We start from the raw sequence: 20,155 nt of genomic DNA on the forward strand, positions 1-20,155 counted from the left end.
TAGTAGAGACAGGGTTTTGCCATGTTGGCCAGGCTGGTCTCAAACTCCTAACCTCAGTGATCCACCCGCCTTAGCCTCCCAAAGTGCTGGGATTATAGGCATGAGCCACCGCACCTGGCCAATCCACTCTATCTTAATGCAGGAGTTGGAAAAGTTTTCTTTTTTCTTTCTTTTTTCTAAGTTACAGCAGGTTTTATGCCTAATAAAATATGTTCTAGACATAGGAAATAGCACATTATTAAATTGTAAGATGTAATTTTGATTAACAGATAACCAGTATCATGAGTTTAAAAATCAGATGAAAATGGCACTTAAGAAAAGGAGAAAATGACTAAGTGGACCTGTACAAATCAATGTATGGGACCTTAGCAAGGAAAGTATAAAATCTTTTTTTTTTTTTTTAGTAAGTAGTTTTTCATTAGTTAGAAGGAAGTGGAATTCTGAATTTCAACTTATAGGTTTGGTCCTCCTATCTTTCCTGGACAAAGCAGTCCTAATCATTTTAACAAATCTCAATTAAAGCAACCTAATTGTAGGATTCAGGACAACCTACCATCTGTGCATCTACAGTATCCTGAAAGTCACGCTCAGTTAATGAAAAGGCCAAATCTGACCATGTTTACAGTTTTCCACAATCAAATAAAATATCTAGAAAGACAAATAAAATGGCTTACTTACATGAGGTTATTTTTACTTGTTGATTGTACATTTAAAAAAAACTGAGTATGTGCCTTTCCTGCTCATTCAGTACTTTTCATAAAGTCCTAAGATGAGTGCATGCTGTTTTGTAAACCATAGTGTCTAAACTGCAGCAAAAATCAGATGTATTGAAAGGTAATTTTTACCTTCCAGAAACGCACTGTATACAGAGTTACAAGAACAAGTTCAGTATCGTATAATTTGAGAAGCTCTCACTATCAGGCATGGACAATGGCTTATAAAACATACACAGTGAATCAGGTACAGCAACTTGCAAACCACATCATCCCAACAGTTTTCCATTCTTCTTACTGACAAACATTTAAAAACAGCATTTTCATCATATGAAACTAAACAAAAACAACAATAAGATAAGCTTTCCCCACACTAGATTCTAATCCAAAAAGCCTCACTGCAATTACTGTAAATCACTATCAATCACTGAATTGACTGGGTGAAGATGGACTTGGCACTGTCCCCCCAAAAGAGCCTGGAAAGAATGCTTTAAACAGATATAATCCACGGAGAGAGAGATTTACATCATAAATGCTGAAGGCAAAAAGTACATAAACTGGCAGATACATGATTTGGGGTGACAGGTGGCACTGCTCCACATAGCACAAAAGAATTCTGTGGAAGTGGTCACAGCTTCTGTTGTTTCGTGGCTGGGTTCTTGGGAGGAAGGAGTTTGTATGTGTTGAAGTAGCCCACCACCTGCTGGGGAATCTCTGCCAAGACACACTGAGCAAGTGCTTCTTTTGGAGCCTTGTGAAAAACAAAATCAAAGTGACTTTATTAACAACTGAATTTTTACTGGCTTCTTGATAAAAGACTAGGGATACTTCACAGCCACTAAAATGAAGCAATTCCAATTTAGAGGCCTGTACCTTTTCTTAGGAGCAGTCAATGAAATATGGAATGTACTAACAACCAATGTTACTTATGATTGCTATTACCATCCCTGCTAACATTTGTCAAGTCCTTTTTTGGTGACAGCATTCTAACATTTGATAATTTTGTTGTTGTTGTTGTTTTATAACTTTTAAATGTGAGTCTTTTATTCACTTGGTATTATTTTTTTTTTATTTTTTATTTTACAACATTTATAGATTCATAGGAAGTTGCAAATACAATAAAGAAAGGTACCATGTACCCTTCACCCAGATTCCTCCAAGGGTAACATCTTGCATAACTATAGTACAGTATCAGAACCAGGCAGGTGACGTTGGTACAGTTCACAGAGCTTACTCCGATTTCTAGTTTTACATGTACTCATTTGTGTGGGTGTGTGTTTCTGTATAATTCTATGCAGTGGGTGTGTATTTCTATATAATTCTATACAATTCTGACACCTGGGTAGATCTGTGTAACCACCACCACAATCAAGACAAAGAACTACCTGAACACCAAAAAGATCCCTACCTAACATTACTACTTTATAATCACAACACCCCCCTCCTTCCCCTCCCATTGCTGGTGGGAATGTTACATGATATAGCCACTTTAGAAGACTTTAACAACTGCTTTAAGAATTAAACATGCAAATACCATATGACCCAGCAACTGCAAACCTAGGTATTTATCCCAGAGGAATAAAAACTTATGTTTGCACAAAAATCCATGCATAGGCTGGGTACAGTGGTATGTGCCTGTAGTCCCAGCATTTAGGAAGGCCAAGGTGGGTAGATCACTTGAGGCCAAGAATTTGAGACCAGCCTGGCCAATATGGTGAAACCCCATCTCTACTAAAAAATAGAAAAAAAATAGCCAGGTGTGGTGGTATGCGCTTGTAATCCCAGCTACTCCAGAGGCTGAGGCACGAGAATCGCTTGAACCCAGGAGGCCGAATTTGCAGTGAGCCAAAATCACTCCACTGCACTCTAGCCTGGGTGACAGAGTAGACTCTGTACCAAAACAAAAACAAAACAAACAAACAAACAACAATAAAAAAAAAAAAAAAAACCCATGTGTAAATGTTTATAGCAGCCTTACGTATGGGAGAGAAAAAGTGGCAAGAGCCAGATATCCTTCTGCGGGGAAATGGTTACACACACAGTGGTTTATCCATACCATGGAATATGACTCAGCAATAAAAAGGAGTACTTGCAAAAACTTGGTGATTCTTAAGAGAATGATGCCGAGTGGAAAAATAAGCCAATCTCAAAAGGTTGCATATTGTACCATTCCATTTATATGACATTCTTAAAATGACAAAATTATAGAAATGAAGTTCAGATTAGTAAGTGGTTTCCAAGGGTTAAAGAAGGGATAGAAGTAGAAGGGAGGGGATGTGGCTAAACAAGAGCAATGAGAGGGATCCTTGTGATGCATCTTGATTATACCAATGTAAATATACTGGCTGTGATTCTGTACTATAGCTCTGCAATATGTTCCCACAGGAGTAAACTGGGTAAAATAGTCTTCCAAGAGATATTCATCAAATGAAACCTCCAGCTTGAGGGGAATTTGGCATACACTTACATAGAGTTTTTCCTGTTGTTACAAAGGTAAAGATAAAATACTCATGACATTTGCAATACTATTCTAAAACAATTTATCATATAGACTGCAAGAAGCACATAATTTACATCCTGAAGCAACACTGCCAAATCAAATGGGAGCTCTCAAATGGACAAAGAACAGTGTTCACACATCCTTTAAGCCCTCATACCTACTCAGCTGCCTCATTGTGGACAGGCAAAGGTCTGTGTTCAATCACTTGGGTGTCTGAGTAGGGAGGAGTGGTACTCACATTCTGGAACTGTCTGAAAGGCACAAACTGGACAATATCTCTGATGGCCACTTCGCCTGATGGGGAGCGGAGACTTCCACCATCACCATCCAGAAACTCCATGGCGCCAAAGTCAGCACCTCCAACTCCAACAATGATGATGGACATAGGCAGTTTGGAGGCATTAACTATAGCTTGCCTGGTTTCATCAAGGTCTGTGATCACACCATCAGTAATAATCAAAAGTACAAAATATTGCTGCCAGAAAAAGAAAACATGTTCACTGAGCAAGTCAAGCGATGGCTAATGGCATCTCTGGCTTGATGAGTCATCTAATCTTTCTTGTTCATTTTCCTTGTCAGTCTCTACCCTGGCTACCACCACATAAAATATTCCAAGCTTCTCTGATGACAAGGAAATGGACTCTTGCAAAAATACACGTTAATTAAAAGTGCAGCAGACCACAAAATAGGGTTGGCAAAATACATGGAAGCAAGACATCTAAATGTCAAAGATTAACCTTTCAATAAGGCTAGGAATAAACAGTTTAACTCAAGTATTAAATATGTCAAAGTATCAATCAAGGGAGCAAGTGGAAATTTCATTCTCAGAAGATCAAATAAATATAAAAATATTAGAATTGTTTACCAAACTAAAATACAAAAAAAAAAAAAAAAAGAAGATCCAAATAAGAAATGACAAAGAAAACATTACAATAAATCCCAGAGAAGTGACAAAATCATTCCCCAGGTTATGTTGCCTAAGATAAACCTTTTCAGAGAGCAGTAAAATGTTACATAAAGTAGTAAGGAGCCATTTAAGTCTAAAATAGAAAGAAGAGTTACAATAGTAGCTAACATACGTTGAGTGTTTACTCTGACCCAGGCACTGTACACTTTATATGACTTATCTAACCTTTACAACAACAGTATGAGATAGTTCCCCTAACTTGCTTCTGCATATACTGAAGGCTAAGACAGATTTGGTATCTAAGGTCCAATAGGTCATGGTTAGCTCATTGAAATATCTTTATTACAATAAGAAATCCTACAACAGCAACTCATGTGGTAAGTTTTCACAAGCCTTAATTTGTTATGTCTACCTCAAAAAGGTAGACGATAGGCATTTTATCTAAGAAAGTTAATTCAAAGGACAGATACAAGACACATATACGCCAAGTATTCTTTTGTTGTTGTCTCATTTTTAACCATCACTAGTACAACAACAAAAATCACTCCCAAACCAAGAATGACTATTGTGTCTTGCCTTGACTTTGTATCATGACAACCCAAAAAAAATTTTAAAATGGCACCAGGAGCCACTACCAGTCCACATTCTTCCCATCCCCTGGCCACGGAACACTTACGGAAGCTGTCTGCTGTTGTGTGGCTGCAGCAGCAAACCTGGCCACATGATTTATGATTGGAGAAAAATTAGTTGGTCCGTAGAGTTTTATCTGAGGAAGGCAAGCCCGATACGCCTCTATAATGCCTTGGATTCCTAGAACAAAAAAAGCAGTATTAAAAATGTTCAAGCACAATGTGTTTATTCACAATACTGGCTAATTTGATTATATATATTAACATATAGTGCTTTAAACAGTCAAAAGTTCTATATGCAGGAGTTCCTCTAAGCTCTGTGTTACATAACTCCATAGGTATGCTCCATTGCAAAAATCTGTAACCTCTGTCCTCACATTCAGTAAAAGGGATTTACTCCCATCTCAGTCAAATTATTCATTAGTCTACAGTAGGACTGTTACATTTGTGCTTAATTTTTTCTTTTTGAGACGGAGTTTCGCTCTTGTTTACCCAGGCAATGGTGCAGTCTCGGCTCACCGCAACCTCCGCCTCCTGGATTCAAGCAATTCTCCTGCCTCAGCCTCCTGAGTAGCTGGGACTACAGGCGTGCACCACCATGCCCAGCTAATTTTTGTATTTTTAGTAGAAACGGGGTTTCACCATGTTGACCAGGATGGTCTCAATCTCTTGACCTCATGATCCACCTGCCTCGGCCTCCCAAAGTGCAGGGATTACAGGCGGGAACCACCACGCCTGGCCCATTTGTGCTTAATTTTAGTGCATGTTGGGAATGTAGCGCTCATAGAAAACAACGGAAAATGTTCCACATCATACAACTGATGATAAAAGGTAAGAAAGTGTTATAAATAAAATGAAAAATCATTTGCATATGCTGCCGGAGTTTCTACAGAAATAACAGATGGCCATAAACCTAATATTAATTCTAGTTAATTCGCTGATACAAGCGTTTATTCAATAAGTTAAAGGTTAATTATTGTACCACAGACTGTATTAGTTCCAAATATTAACTTCCAGGTTATTTATCCATTTTGCTGCAGAAGCACTGATATGTTTATTTAGGGGTACTGCCCCTAGACCTGCTGAGGCGTTGTGATCAAAGCCACTGAGATTCAGAGATTGTTTATTACAGCAGCACAACCCAGTGAAAGTTGACTGACATTGCTGGTCAAAGCACTGCTGATGAAATTTGTATCCCACACACGCACCTGTTGAATCTGCCTGTAATATCAGAGCATTTAGGATGCAGATAGGATAACAGAAATTATAAAGAATTTCCAACAATACTGCTGAGATCGTCACACATACTTGCCACAAAAGAACTTAATGTAAATCAGAACAGGCCTCTTGCTTTTAAAATGTCCGCTAGAACACAGATTAACAAAAAAGAGAAGCATCTATGGTCATGGGTCACTTACCAGTGGGGATAAATTCTGAGAAATGCATTGTTAGGCGATTGTATAATCGTGTGATCATAGAGTGTACTCACACAAACCTAGATGTTATAGCCTACTACACACCTAGGCTATATGGTATAGCCTATTGCTCCTAGATTAAAAAATCAGTACTGGATATTGATATACTGAATAATATAGGCAATTATATCAACTGTACTTTTTCTATGTCTTTACCGTAAAAGTATAGTGTTATAAGCTTATGGGCCTACTGTCATACATGTGGTCTGTCAATGACTAAAATGTCATTATGCAGTGCATGACCATACTTGGCTTAAAAGCTTCATGAAACCAACTCTCTCCTCTTAAAATTTAAGGGTTCCAATAAACTCCTCTTAGTTCCTTTGAACTTAGGAACAAGTAGTCTTATGAACAACCTTTGAGAACATAACTAATTCATATGCAGAGGTGATTTTACATGCATAAGGTCGTTGTCACTAGGAGTCAGTCCAGCAGTAACAAAGGTAAAATAATTCATTAATTTCTTCACAAATATCAATAGCCTTCAATTCCTCAATTAAAACTGAATTGTGCCAAAACTCTTTCTATGCATCAAAGTAACAAGTTATTTCTAAGGCATATTATTTCTAAGGCAACTAAGTTCAATGATTAGTTAGGAAAAGGGGAAGAAACTTCCTTGCGTTAAAATAAGGCTCCGAGCTTTTTGCTGGACAGTATCTCCTTTGTTTAAAACCAAACTGATGCTTTTTCCAGAGTGCAAACCACTTGGTGAACAGCCCAAAGATGGGCTTCCATTACTTACACAGGGACTAAACTTCTAAAATGAATTATGTCACCCATATTCTGTTACAATAAATGAAAGCTAATTACAACAAATTCCAAAAATTATTCCACTTTCATTATAAACATGAAGCATATTTCTTAAAAAGAATAACATTCCCAGTTTCAAATGGCTAGGGAATAGAAGAGGTCATAACCAGCCATTGAAAGTACATCAAAGGAACACTGAATTAGTATGGAAAAAGTGCTCTGGGGAAAAGAACAAAACCATATTGCAAACTGCTCCCATGCCCCCCGCCCCCGTAGAATTGTTCATGCTCTTCCGCCTTATGAATATCGCTTAGGAAGAAAAGGAAAAAACACTTTCTTCTGTTATAAAGCTACACATTTGTAATTGTCAAAAGAGCCCTTAGCAGAAAATTAGCTTATTGTCTAGAATTTTAAATTATGCCTCTGCTCCCACACCTACCTTCCCTTCTCCAAACTCTTCAGTCTTATATATAATTTAGTGGAAGAGCTAGCATTTTCGGTTGATTGCTCAATGTGGTAAAAAAACAAACAGACAAACAAAACAAGCACTGGGACATTTGAGGTATAAGGAAAAGAAAAACATGGCTGGGCATGGTGGCTCATGCCTCTAATCCCAGTACCAAGGCAGAAGGCAAAAAGATAGCTCAAGGTTAGGAGTTAGAGATCAACCTGGCCAACAGAGTGAGACCCTGACTCTATTTTTTTAAATAAATAAAAGAAAAAAGTAAAATGAAAGACAAAGTTCTGCCTCCTGCTCTCTACACAGAGGAAAGCTGCTATAGAAGCTCAATTCTTTGTTGCTTTTGCTCATCTCAGCTACTTACAGAATACTGTGTGAGAAACAAGTATTAGATGCTGGATACTTTTTTCTTTGTAGAAAGTGACTACTACTTTGAAAAAAGCTTCAAAAGATCTGTATATTAAATTACTAATTTTATTGGAGGTTTCTTTTTAAATCTATTTATATGTGAAAATACTTTTAATATATGATTATTTGTATTGATCTACTCCAAAGATTGAGAATTTTTTTGTCCTATTAAAGTTATTAAGGTAGAAGGATTTAGCTGACAACCTTCATCATCATAATACTGATTTGCCCCATAAATATCATTACCACCCTAACCACCAACCTGGTGCAATTCTTCTACCTTATACAATAGAAAGTTAAATATGTAAGAAGATGAAACCTAGAGATGAAATTTGAGTAGTTTTAATCACAAGAAAAAAACAACAAGGCCGGGCGCGGTGGCTCAAGCCTGTAATCCCAGCACTTTGGGAGGCTGAGGCGGGTGGATCACAAGGTCAAGAGATCGAGACCATCCTGGTCAACACGGTGAAACCCCGTCTCTACTAAAACTACAAAAAATTAGCTGGGCATGGTGGTGCGTGCCTGTAATCCCAGCTACTCAGGAGGTTGAGGCAGGAGAATTGCCTGAACCCGGGAAGCGGAGGTTGCGGTGAGCCGAGATCGCGCCATTGCACTCCAGCCTGGGTAACAAGAGTGAAACTCCGTCTCAAAAAAAAAAAAAAAAGAGAAAAACAACAAAGAACAAAGTAAAGACTAGTGAGCCTTTCCATTTGAAGTCATCATGTTTGTTTTTTAACTTACCATTACAGTAGGGATTGGATGGGTTGAAGTTCATTGGAAATTCATGTGATACCTGTCAAGGATGGAAAAAGGACTGATGAAGCCTGGGTTGCTTTTCTAGGAGGCAAAGCTTTAAAATGAGATTTCCTCTTACCTGCCACTGAGGAGGTATCTGAGCTCCAAAACCAAAAGCTGGAAACATCTTATCACTAAAAAGAAAAAAAATTTAATAAAATGTTGTTTCTTCAAAATAAAAAGGGCTTTATCATTGCTCACAATAAAATCAATATGAGCTCATTTCAAAAACAATTTTTCAAAATCTTAGAAAAGTATGAAAATAAAACAAAGGTTACCTATATTAACTGCCAAAGAGAATCAGTGCTAATATTTGACAACTCTCATTCTAGATATTTTTCTGTGCGCTGAGGGAGAAAAATACTTCTCCCTATAGATTTTATAGAAATGGAGTTTATAGTCATATTTTATAATCTACTCTGTTCTACTTAAATCTTGTGTATCATTTCAGTGATCAAATGAGTAAATGCATGAAGCCCTGAAAACCACAATTCCTTTTTTTTACTAGTTTATAGCAAACTCATTTGGTAGCAAAACCTGACCTCAAATTATCAGAGGTAATCAGTAGCTTTTATTTACACCACTTAATACAAATATTCATATATTAGGGATGGGGACAGTGGACCTGAATAGATAACATCACGTGAATAGCCACTGAGTATCCCAAAGTATGGATATCCTCCCCCAGATGTCTGATAGCCAATGTTCTGCCATTATAAAACATTGTAATGAACATAATTTTTCTACAAGGAATATTCTTTTCATATTTATTCTTAACAGTTAGTTTTGCATTGAACATAGAGCCAATGCCATGTCAGAAATATTTCTTCCAGGCTGAGGTGGGAAAATCACTTGGGCCCAGGAAGTGAGGGTGCAGTGAACCGTGGCTGCACCACTGTACTCCAGTGTAGGCGCCAGAGCGAGACCAAAAGAAAGAAAGAAAGAAACATTTTCCCCCAGTTTGTAGTCTGTCTTCAATTTTGTTTAAAGCGTCTTTCTTTGGTCTTTCTCTTCATAGTTTCCAATATTAATGAATGTGAATGCAAAAAATGTTTCATGATTTTTGCCTTTGCTTTCTTGCTTAAAGGTTTTCTGGCTGGGGGTGATGGCTCATGCCTGTAATCCTAGCACTTTGGGAGGCCGAGGTAGGTGGATCGCCTGAGGTCAGGAGTTCAAGACCAGCCTGGCCAACATGTGAAACCCTATCTTTAAAAAAAAAAAAAAAAGTTTTTCCTCACTACAAGATTATAAACAATTCACATATATTTTCTTCTAGAACTTTAAAGTTTGCTTTTGATATTAAACTCCTAATTCATCTGGAAAGTTTTGAGTAGGATATGAAGCAGAAATTGCTGCTCTTTAACAATATCCATTCACTCCTTTAATAATAGAACACCAGCCAGGTGCGATGGCTCACGCCTGTAATCCGGCACTTTGGGAGGCCAAGGTGGCAGATCACAAGGTCAGGAGTTAGAGGCCAGCCTGATCAACATGGTAAAACCCCATCTCTACTAAAAATAGAAAAATTAGCCAGGTGTGGCGGCCCACATCTGTAATCCTATCTACTCAGGAGGCTGAGGCAGGAGAATCGCTTGAACCCAGGAGGCGGAGGTTGCAGTGAGCCAAGATTGCGCCACTGCACTCCAGCCTGGAAGGTAGAGTGAGACTCCATCTCAAAACAAAAAACAAAACAAATGAAAAAATAAATAATAGAACACCTGAGGTAGAGACTGCACCTCCTAGCTTCTCTGGGCTGGATCAGGTGGCTAGGATCTGGCAAACGAGATGTAAGCAGAAGTGATTTGCCACCCACTTCTGAATCATGCCCCTAAAAGAGAATCTACACACACTTCCTGGTCCCTCTCTTCTCTTCCCACTGGTTGGACAAGATGAGAACCAGAGCTATGGACAGGGATAGAAGCTGTGAATTGGGAATAGCAGAACTGCCCTATCAGTTCTGAACTATGTTACTTACCTCTAGACATGCAACATGAAGTGAAATAAACCTCTATTTTCTCAAGGCTACTTTGTCTTTGTGTGTTCATTTCAGCAGTTTGGTCTGTACTCTAATTTATACAGAATATTATCCTAAAACATGCAAGTATGAGTCAATTCAATTCTTGTCCAAATGATCCAAATTCAATTCTTGTCCAGTTTGACAGCTTTTACAACTCCTTCCCATAAATTCACTTATACATATGGGTCTATTTCTGGACTGTTTGCTTGGTTCCACTGGTCATATCCTAATTCCATGCTCTCAATTAAGATAACTTTTAAAATATCTGCTAGTGAGAAATTATTAATTTTTAAATTCTATATTATATCTGACCAACTTTCTAAGCTCTCACTGCTTTCTAATAAAATAACTTTCTATATATGTTAAATATATTTAATGATCTTTCCCTTAAAACTTACTAGCCTGAAATTGGAATTGCCATCTTGCTTCAGATTTATTTGCATTTGCCTAAAAATTTCACCCCTTTAAATGCTACAGATTAAAGAAAAACCCCATTGACATGTAAATAAAATAATAATAGACAAAAGCAAGTGAAAATGTATTCTCTACTCCTAACAGATCCAGGAAAAACACTACTAATGCAGACATTTTCCCTCTTGTTTAGTAAACCCTCAAGAGGACCTATTTAATATTTAAATCTATTTAAAACCTAACCATTAATAAACATTCAGAATATTTTATAGCAATTAGATCTAGTTATCCTTCAGCACTTGTTAAGTCACCATTAAAAAGTAATTTGGCAACTAACAAGGAGATAGATATGTTAAGAAACAGTTTTTATTAGTGTTTATAAAATATGTCATCTGGGCTTTAATCACTCATATAACTTATGCCTAATGAATAAGTGCCGTGGAAACCAGACCAAAGAAACAAGATTTTGCTGACATCAGTCAGGAATTAAATAGCAAACTATAGGTAATATAAAGCAAAGTATATACAACATATTATAACTAATCACAGCAAGATATTAGAGATCAAAGGTGACAGGAAGATTGCCACAAAGAGAAAAATAAAAGATAAGACAAGGGAGATTTTAGGGAGAAAGCATCATCTTACCACCTATATCAAAGTACCAGCCAATGAAACAAAACTACCCTTTCTTGGGAATTGTGCAAACATGTATTTTCATTTTTCCAAAGTCATACTCACGCATCATAATCCTGAATGACCAGTCCCACAGACCAGATAGCAGTCAAATACTCATTAACGCCATTGGGGCTGATGTAATGAAGGGAGTCTGGAGAACTTGGGTCACCATTGGAGCCAGTGAAGTCCACTCCCACCTGCCAAATAACAATTGCAGCCCTTACTAAGGAGAAGGCGGGGACACCTGCGCTTGATGTCCAGGAAAACTTCAAGAGACAGGATATGCAAACTTAAAGCATTCATCCTGGAGCCCACTGCCACTTCCTAACAAATGCCTGCCACTGGTTCCATAGACAATTAAACAAGTAAAGCCTAAATGTGAAACAGCCTGCCGCACCTATTTTCTAGATGGCTTAATAATAAATTATTATACCCATTATTTAGGCTTAGGGCTTATCTTTTATAAGTCTATCTCACTTTCTAGTCCTTCAATTACTTCAGGATAACCACTGGTTTGTACACATCTGCTTTCTCTCAGGGGGAAGAGATCTCATCAACAAAGCTGAGAGCTTCACGGTGAGCCCAGACAACCTGCCTGAGGATGCTGAGGAGACTATGCTAAACAGAATGTAAAAATTTCATCACAAAGTCAGTTTTGCAGTGAAGGAAAAAATACTGCAACATGGAGAAAAAAGCAACCTGTTATAGCCTATGCTGAAAAATTCAGTGTGTTACTTACGGTAAAATTCAGCTGACATCCTCCCATTATATAGTCAAGGAACGTGCATTCTACTGTAATCTAAAAATAAGAGAAAACTGTTAAAATTACAACTCTCCTACTATACAAGGGAGGCAAAAAAATCTTTGGCATATATTTTTAAAAGTTTGTAAACTGAACAGGGCATAATATAAACATGGAAATAACCCCTGCATTCAGGTTTAAGGTACCCCTTTCCCTGTGTGCCATAAATCTGTAAGATTTTACTTTATGATAATTATAGCAATGTTAAGATTAAAATATTAATGGCCAAAGATGAAATATACTCACTTTAAGTTTTAAAATATTAGTAATGAGTCCAGTATGTTGGATTTAATAACCATGGTAGTAAAGATTTTAAAAAACAAAAACTTGTTCATTCTAAGAAATCTTGGCTTTTCCCCTCTACTCATAACATTTCATATTGAAATTATGATGAGGATAAATGCATTGGGTCAGGTCATATCCATTAATGGGCTGAGAAAATACTATGATGCTTTATATTTCCTAAGATAATGAAAAACTTGTCCTTTGCTAACAAGTTGTTAAACCTTGGAAGCAGGTTACTTGAAAGATTTTTTTTTTGCTCTTCCCTACTTGATCCTTTTTGCTAAAGGTGACCAGATACTCATGTGATTTTCAACTGCCTGAAATTCAGGTATCTGTTTAATATAAACCATACTAACAGGAGAACTTGAAATATGTTGTCATTATAAGTAGCCAAGGCCAACTGACCTCACACTGTTTCACACTGATAACACCTGAATTCTTGTAGCTTTTTTTCTTTTGCCTCTTTTTCTCATTTATGCATTCGAATTCAACCTATCGGAAGAGAAGACAAAATGTTACTTTTTATTAGCAATATTAGAAATGCCAATGTGAATTTAAATGAATGATTTTTTTTTCTTTAGAATCAAAGTACCAACTGATAAAGGTGTGCCGCAAAATATAACTCTGAAACAATTACATAATATGTTAAGTACGTGGAATATTTATCAGGTAAATTTCCAACAATTAAGACACTCCTAAAATTGCATATCTTTCAAAATAGTTCCCCCAAATAAATTTTACCTCTACAGATAATTTCCTTGTAAATATTCCAAGTCATAATCTTTCCACTTAATAATAAAGGAAACGAAAATATCACTACTAGCTGATACTAATATAAAGAACAAAAATATGCTGCAAAGAAAAGAAGAGAAAAAGTAACATCATAAAACAAATGTATGAAGTCCAACTCTATGGTAAAATATGCAGCAAAGATCTTCTCTTTCCACTGGGAATACGTGTTAGAAATTGATCTAACACCTCCTTTTGCTTTATATTTCCTTCCCCCAAAATACTGATCTTCCTTCCCTCTCCTGTCCACCCCACCCATATTTAGGTGAACTTGGGTCAAGTTGTTCTCCTCTATAACTTCTACTACTCTAGTCTTCTCTGATCTCCATCTACCTCTTTAAATTTCTACAACTATATGAAATGTAGCTACATACTCTGTGTTATTCTCAAGGGTCTCATTTAATTTTTTTCACAGTGATATTATAATCATCTTTAAGTTATACCTTCAAATTCTCACTGTCTTGCCTAATAATAATATAAAAGATATTCAATACTTGATAAGTCACCTCTTCTGGTTAATACAAAGCCACTTATGTACTTCAGACAGTCATTACTAGTTTTCCAAGAATCAAACACTAAAAAATACATGTGGTATAACAGAATGATGTAAAACAAAATTATGTTAAAGAAATTCTTTGATGATTCAGGATCTTGCCAGAGTCTCAGTCACAATCATAAGTATTAATAACTGAGTATTAGAAATTTAAAAAAAAAGAAAAAAACAACTAAAAAAAGAAAAAAAAACAATGAGTATTAGAGCTACGGAAATTCCACAAACAGAATTCTCATTGAAAAAGGGCTAGATGACTTCACTTATTCATTTATACCTTCAGGCTCAATAAGTGCTCTTTGGTCCTGCTGAAGCCTAGGCTTAATGACCCTCAGGCCCAGCTTTCAGTATTTCAAAGTCTATTTGAGAGAGGCAGGGTCATTCTACTACAGCACTAGATGGGTGCACTGGGGCTAACTGCCCTGCATTGGCGGCTGGATGGAACTGCTGGCCATGGAAACCAACGCCTACTTTTAAAGCTGGTATTTCTGTCTCTTCTCTCTGTGAGTAAAGTGTGGTTCCCTCTAGGGATTGCCGGCATTGTGTTTGCCTTGGTGACTCAATACCATGATAAAATGGGAAAAAGGTTTGGAATTCTATTCCTAGTGACTGACATTGTGATGATCTTTGCTTTCCTCCATGTAGTTGCAGTCCTCATCTGGCATTAGTAGCTGTTATGTGGTGTTCTGCTCAATAAAATTCATACCCCAAGTATGAATTATGGGTTAAGTGATTACTAAACATATTAAAGCATTATGCAATGTAGAGTAAAAGCATAGTAAACCGTTTGATGCTACAGGAGAAAAAGGACATACAGTAATAAACACGTGGCTGAACTATAAAGTATATGCAAATGCAAAGGCATAGCTTACAGGTGAGCTTCTGGAGGCTTCTTTCAGTTTTGTCATGGTGGTTTGAAATGTTCCAATGAGATCATGTGACCCATCATTGTCATAATCATAACACTCCACCTGAAATTAAATATAATAGAAATATATAAAAATCAATATAATTTTATTAAAGAGTATTGGCTGCAATCAATATAATCTATCATGAAGTGCCCTTTTAATTAAACTAAATGAAAATGTATAATATGCAGTCCCTACTTGGGAAAGTAGGAATTAACATCCTAGAGAAGCAATATTGAAACCCTTTCAAAGCCCAGGTATCCTTGGAATGGGGATCTAAGACAGAACACAGGCAGATGAAAAACACAAATACTGTTTCAATTCCACATTAAGCAATTTCCAGCTCCTCTATCATGACTTCTCTAAGTGCTGATAAAGGGCAAAATGGAGTTATATACCTTCTTTCTCATCTACTTCTTTGCTTATTACTATGCAATGGCTAAAAGCCATTGTCTGGAGAAAGAAAGGAAGTCAACATTCTAGGAAGCTAAAAATTATATAATTAAATCCTAGTTAATTTAGAATTATGAAAAACATATTTCATTAGCTACGATCTGGTCACACTAGGCTTATATTAGAAGTTAGATATGATGAAGCCAGATTTGCATCATGATGAAGATCACAATTCTTACAATGAAAAGAACAATTCCAGGGTAAGAGTACGTAGTCCACTGAGGAAGTATCTACACTGGGTCATATTTACTCTATTTCCACGTGAGACAGGGTGAGTTCTAGTCTTAGATCTGGTTTTGATTAAATGCTCTTTCTCTCTGAGAGGAGAAAGAGCGGTGAGAGTATTTGAATTGCATGTAATTTCGTGACAGGTTGACAGAGCAGTCAGAGTAAATATTCACCAGAATAGTAGAATATTATTTGCAATGGGAAAAGTTAGGTGGCATGAACTATCAGCAAGCAGAAGTGTTCAAGGGAAGCTGAAAACTGACCATGATTGTGAACATTTAACACTAATTTTTTATAGTACTTTATATCAAAACAGATTATTTCATTTCTGCAAACATGTACAACACTGTGCACATTCTCTAAACAGCCTTGTGAGGTAGACAGAGAGGGAATCCTGTTATTATGATGCCCATTTTGCAGAATTAAAACTAAGAGGAATTAAATAAAAAGTCTTAGAAGATGGCATGCCTTGTGTGGTAACCAACACAGGTAAAGTAAAGCTGCGCTAAGGACACTTTGAAATCCTGCAGCGTGTACTTTAAAATAAAAGCATTTACCATCAGCCAATAGAGAGATTCATCTTGTTAATACCCTTCTCAAACTTATTAACTGCCAAACTAAAATGCTCAGGATTTTATATGTTTACTTGGCAAAGTGACTGTTTTTCCCCTCAGATCTATGAAATGAATGCTTATCATAACTGGAAGTCTTTCATTCCTTACTTGTATTTTCATTATTCTTCAGGAACACTAAAAATCAATCAATCAATTAAAACAGCCAAGATAGAGAATTTCAATTTTGAGTAACAGAAAGAGATTTTACTTCTTTAAGAAAATGCTTTGCAGGCATTTTGGCCACTGACCAAGTCTGGCAGTCTGACTCTTGCCCTACTTAGTATCCAATTTTTAAACCAAAAGCCTTTTATATGACTCCTTAATGTGCCAAAGAAAACTAAATTTAGTAATTTCCATAATTATTTAGAGGAAGTAATAAGGTAGAAAATAAACTATCTTATTATTTTCATAAGTTCATGTTTTTTTAACAGACATTTTTCAATTATAGAAAACAGAGCTTTATATTTTAGATTTGCAATCAGGGGACACCAGTTTATATCTAAGACAAGATTAAGCTTTGACAAGGCCACGATTTTATTTAAATAAACATTATGAAGGGCTAAAATTGTTCATATGTTTAGACTGTTCATATGTTAAAATTTCAGGAAATGTAAGAAATATTTTTAAACTAAAAGTTTTGATTACTCACTACAACAAATACATAGAAAAAGCCCTCTCGTCCCCTTTAAGGCAGACATGGTATTTATAATGCTGGCATATGTTCAAATATTGTTTGAGGTAAGATGATTTGTGTGATTTAATTTCTCTCTTTTCAAGAATTCCAAGACTAGTGCTATGGGCTGTTTAAACAATGGTATGCATAACAATACACGCATATATACATATGCATATGTATATATGCAAGTATTTAATAAACATGTATTCATATACATTTAATGGATATATAATATACATATATACATGCATATAATATACATAATAAACATGTGCAATAAATGTATACATATATACACATGTGCGTATGTATATGTGAAAGAGAATGTACACACCACACAATACTACATTCACTAAGGCATTCTCATTTTAGGCAAAGTGGCAGCATGCATGATTATTTCTCACATTTACTTGATCTGACAAAAATAATACACGCTAGAATAACACACTGCAGCAAAGAAACTCCTGAGGATTCTGACTCTATTCTCTGCTCTAAAACTCTTTACTATCCATATAAGCAATTTTCAAACAGTAAGAGAATCACAAATGTATGACTTTCTGATATTGCAAAGAAATGCAGAACTAAATGAAATAAAGTCAGTGATGATGTAGCAAACCAAGTTGTGTATAGTTAAAAACAAACCAAGAAACTTTTAGGAATGGAAGACATTCATCAGAAAAAGCTCAGAAAATCAGTTTACTTACTATAATAAAATAGCCCTGTAAGCATGCCACTGTGAGCAAAAAAGTTTAAAAAATACTGTATTGTTGTTAACATGTCATTATACACAATCAAATGGTTCTGGCTTAGACATTTTTCCCCAGATTTTCTTGCCTTCTGACATCTAATGATGTTCTATTTTTAATAGGAAAAGCAAAAGTCTGGATTTTGTATAATGATAAAAAATAATTTTTATAGCTAGTTTTCAACTATTTATTTTGGGCCTGGATTTTCACTACTGTTTGAAATACTATGCAAATCATATTTAGATTGATTTTTAAAGTTCTTTACAAACTCGAAGCAATTTCTTATGGATCTCAGAAATGAAGCATTTTTTTTTGGTTTTTGTTGGTTTTTTTTTTTGAGATGGGGTCTCGCTCGGTCACCACGCTGGAGTGCAGTGTGACGTAATCTTGGCTCACTGAGACCTCCGCCTCCCAGGCTCAAGTGATCCTCCCACCTCAGCCTCCCGAGTAGCTGGGACCACAGGTGTGTACACCACACCCAGCTAATTTTTGTACTTTCTGTAGAGACAGGATTTCATCATGTTGCCTAGACTGGTCTTGAACTCCTGAGCTCAGGCAATTCACCTTCCTCAGCCTCCCAAAGTGCTGGGATCACAGGCCTGAGCCACCACGCCTGGCAAAAATGAAGCAGGTTTTCAGTAACAATGGGGCACAAAATTTTTACAAAAGTTTCACTTTTGCTAATTTAATCTTCACTTTTCTGCAAGGTAGAAATTATTAACTCTGTTATAAAAGTGAAGAATCCAGGTGAAATTTCCCACTAATAAGCAAAATAAATAAATAAATAAATAAATGTGAAAAAGTTCAATTACCTGTCCAAAATCCCTTAGTCAGTTAAAGGACTAAATCAAAACTTGAACTGTGGTCTGACTCCATTTCTTATACTTATTCCATTATCACCTTGCCTGCTTTTATCATATTCATTATCAAAAAAAGAGAAAAACAAACCAAAAAAACCCTTTGATCTACTGATGTCTTAACATAAAAAAGACTTCTATCTGTAATCATGTAAAGATAATAATTCTAGTACAAAAGTGTCATATATATATATATATATATATATGTATAGACTTTTCATTCTCAACACCACTCCATAAGTTTTCTTTTATTTAGACTTTCACTCTTTTTTTTTTAGTAAATACCTATGAATAAAAACATTAAAAAAAATACTGAGACGTCTGCTATTTCCTGTTCATATTCCACTTCCCTGTAACTCTAAAACTAAAGCCTTCTAAAAGCTTTCAATTAATTACTTATCTCATTCTGAAAATAAAGCAGAAAAATGCCATCAATACTCCCCTTCCTTGCTAAGGACAGAAGCAAGCTCTGAGTTCTTAGGGTAACATGTGCTTCTATCTGCAACAGACATATCAAAGGCAAATCATGTAGTTTGAGGTTCCTATAAGCAGAGCAGAGGAATCTTATTAAAAGGAAAAAATATTAAACTGGGCATTTTATTTTTAAAAATACAGAATAAAATAGAAATTACCCTGTTTGACTAAGCATTAGGTCAACAGATTAATCAAACATGCCTGCTCCTCAAACTACGTCACTTACCAGAAGACGCTTCTATTTTAGTATTATTCTATACACAAAATTTAACTCTATAGGTGTCTGTTATATCAATTACTTCCTTTAAATATCTTACATATTAATTTTATAAAATAGATGAACATGTGTATATTTTTGTATGTATTACATATATATATAATTTCAAATTACCTTAATGGTTTTGTCCATATCTCCGTAACACAGGGAGTTAAGAGAGATCTTAAAAGGCCTCCAAACAGGATTCAAGTTGTTTTTAATGACCTATAAAAATGTCGTTTCAAAAAGCTGTTAGAAAAACTTCCAGTTCATTAACATTTTGCTCCTGCCCTTTCTTAGGTTCTTGCTATACTCTCAACATTCATCCTCTACCTCTACATGAACTCAATGTTTTCCACAAAAAAACTAGCTAGAACAATATTATACAACTGTTACATGAAAAATGTAATAAATTGTCCAGTTGTGGTACATTCTGAGGAAAGAAGAAAACTATTTGGAAAATATATCTACTTATTACAAGTAACACTTAGAAACTACAGAGGATGGCCGGGCGTGGTGGCTCACAACTATAATTCCAGCATTTTGGGAGGCAGAGATGGGCAGATCACCTGAGGTCAGGAGTTTGAGACCAGCCTGGCCAACACGGTGAAACCCTGTCTCTACTAAAAAAACATAAAAATTAGCCAGGTGTGATAGTGCACGCCTATAATCCCAGCTACTCGGGAGGCTGAAACAGGAGAATTGCTGGAACCCAGAAGGCAGAGGTTGCAGTAAGTGGAGCTCGTGACGCTGCATTCCATCATGGGGATAGAGCAA

The 20,155-nt window shown here is 36.2% G+C and overlaps 1 protein-coding gene across 4 annotated transcripts in view; it reads right to left on the reverse strand.

Annotated features, from left to right (window-relative positions):
• Positions 1–171: 171 nt before the first annotated feature.
• Positions 172–20,155, reverse strand: part of CPNE3 (copine 3) — a 53,096-nt gene continuing 33,112 nt past the window's right edge. For 3 of the 4 annotated variants that reach the window (XM_037736071.1, XM_037736070.1, XM_017521798.2), the window contains exons 7-16: positions 19,514–19,603; positions 15,039–15,137; positions 13,233–13,319; positions 12,480–12,539; positions 11,804–11,937; positions 8,717–8,771; positions 8,584–8,635; positions 4,797–4,930; positions 3,452–3,688; positions 287–1,464 (exon numbers count right to left, since the gene is read on the reverse strand). In XM_037736071.1, coding sequence (XP_037591999.1) covers positions 1,342–1,464; positions 3,452–3,688; positions 4,797–4,930; positions 8,584–8,635; positions 8,717–8,771; positions 11,804–11,937; positions 12,480–12,539; positions 13,233–13,319; positions 15,039–15,137; positions 19,514–19,603 — 1,071 coding nt within the window. In that variant the 3' untranslated portion in view covers positions 287–1,341. Of the gene's footprint in view, positions 1,465–3,451; positions 3,689–4,796; positions 4,931–8,583; positions 8,636–8,716; positions 8,772–11,803; positions 11,938–12,479; positions 12,540–13,232; positions 13,320–15,038; positions 15,138–19,513; positions 19,604–20,155 lie in introns of all 4 variants that reach the window. The other variant, XM_017521799.2, reaches the window with a different exon arrangement.

Source organism: Cebus imitator, unplaced genomic scaffold, assembly GCF_001604975.1.
Source record: "Cebus imitator isolate Cc_AM_T3 unplaced genomic scaffold, Cebus_imitator-1.0 Scaffold22, whole genome shotgun sequence".
In the NCBI taxonomy this organism is placed as follows: domain Eukaryota; kingdom Metazoa; phylum Chordata; class Mammalia; order Primates; family Cebidae; genus Cebus; species Cebus imitator.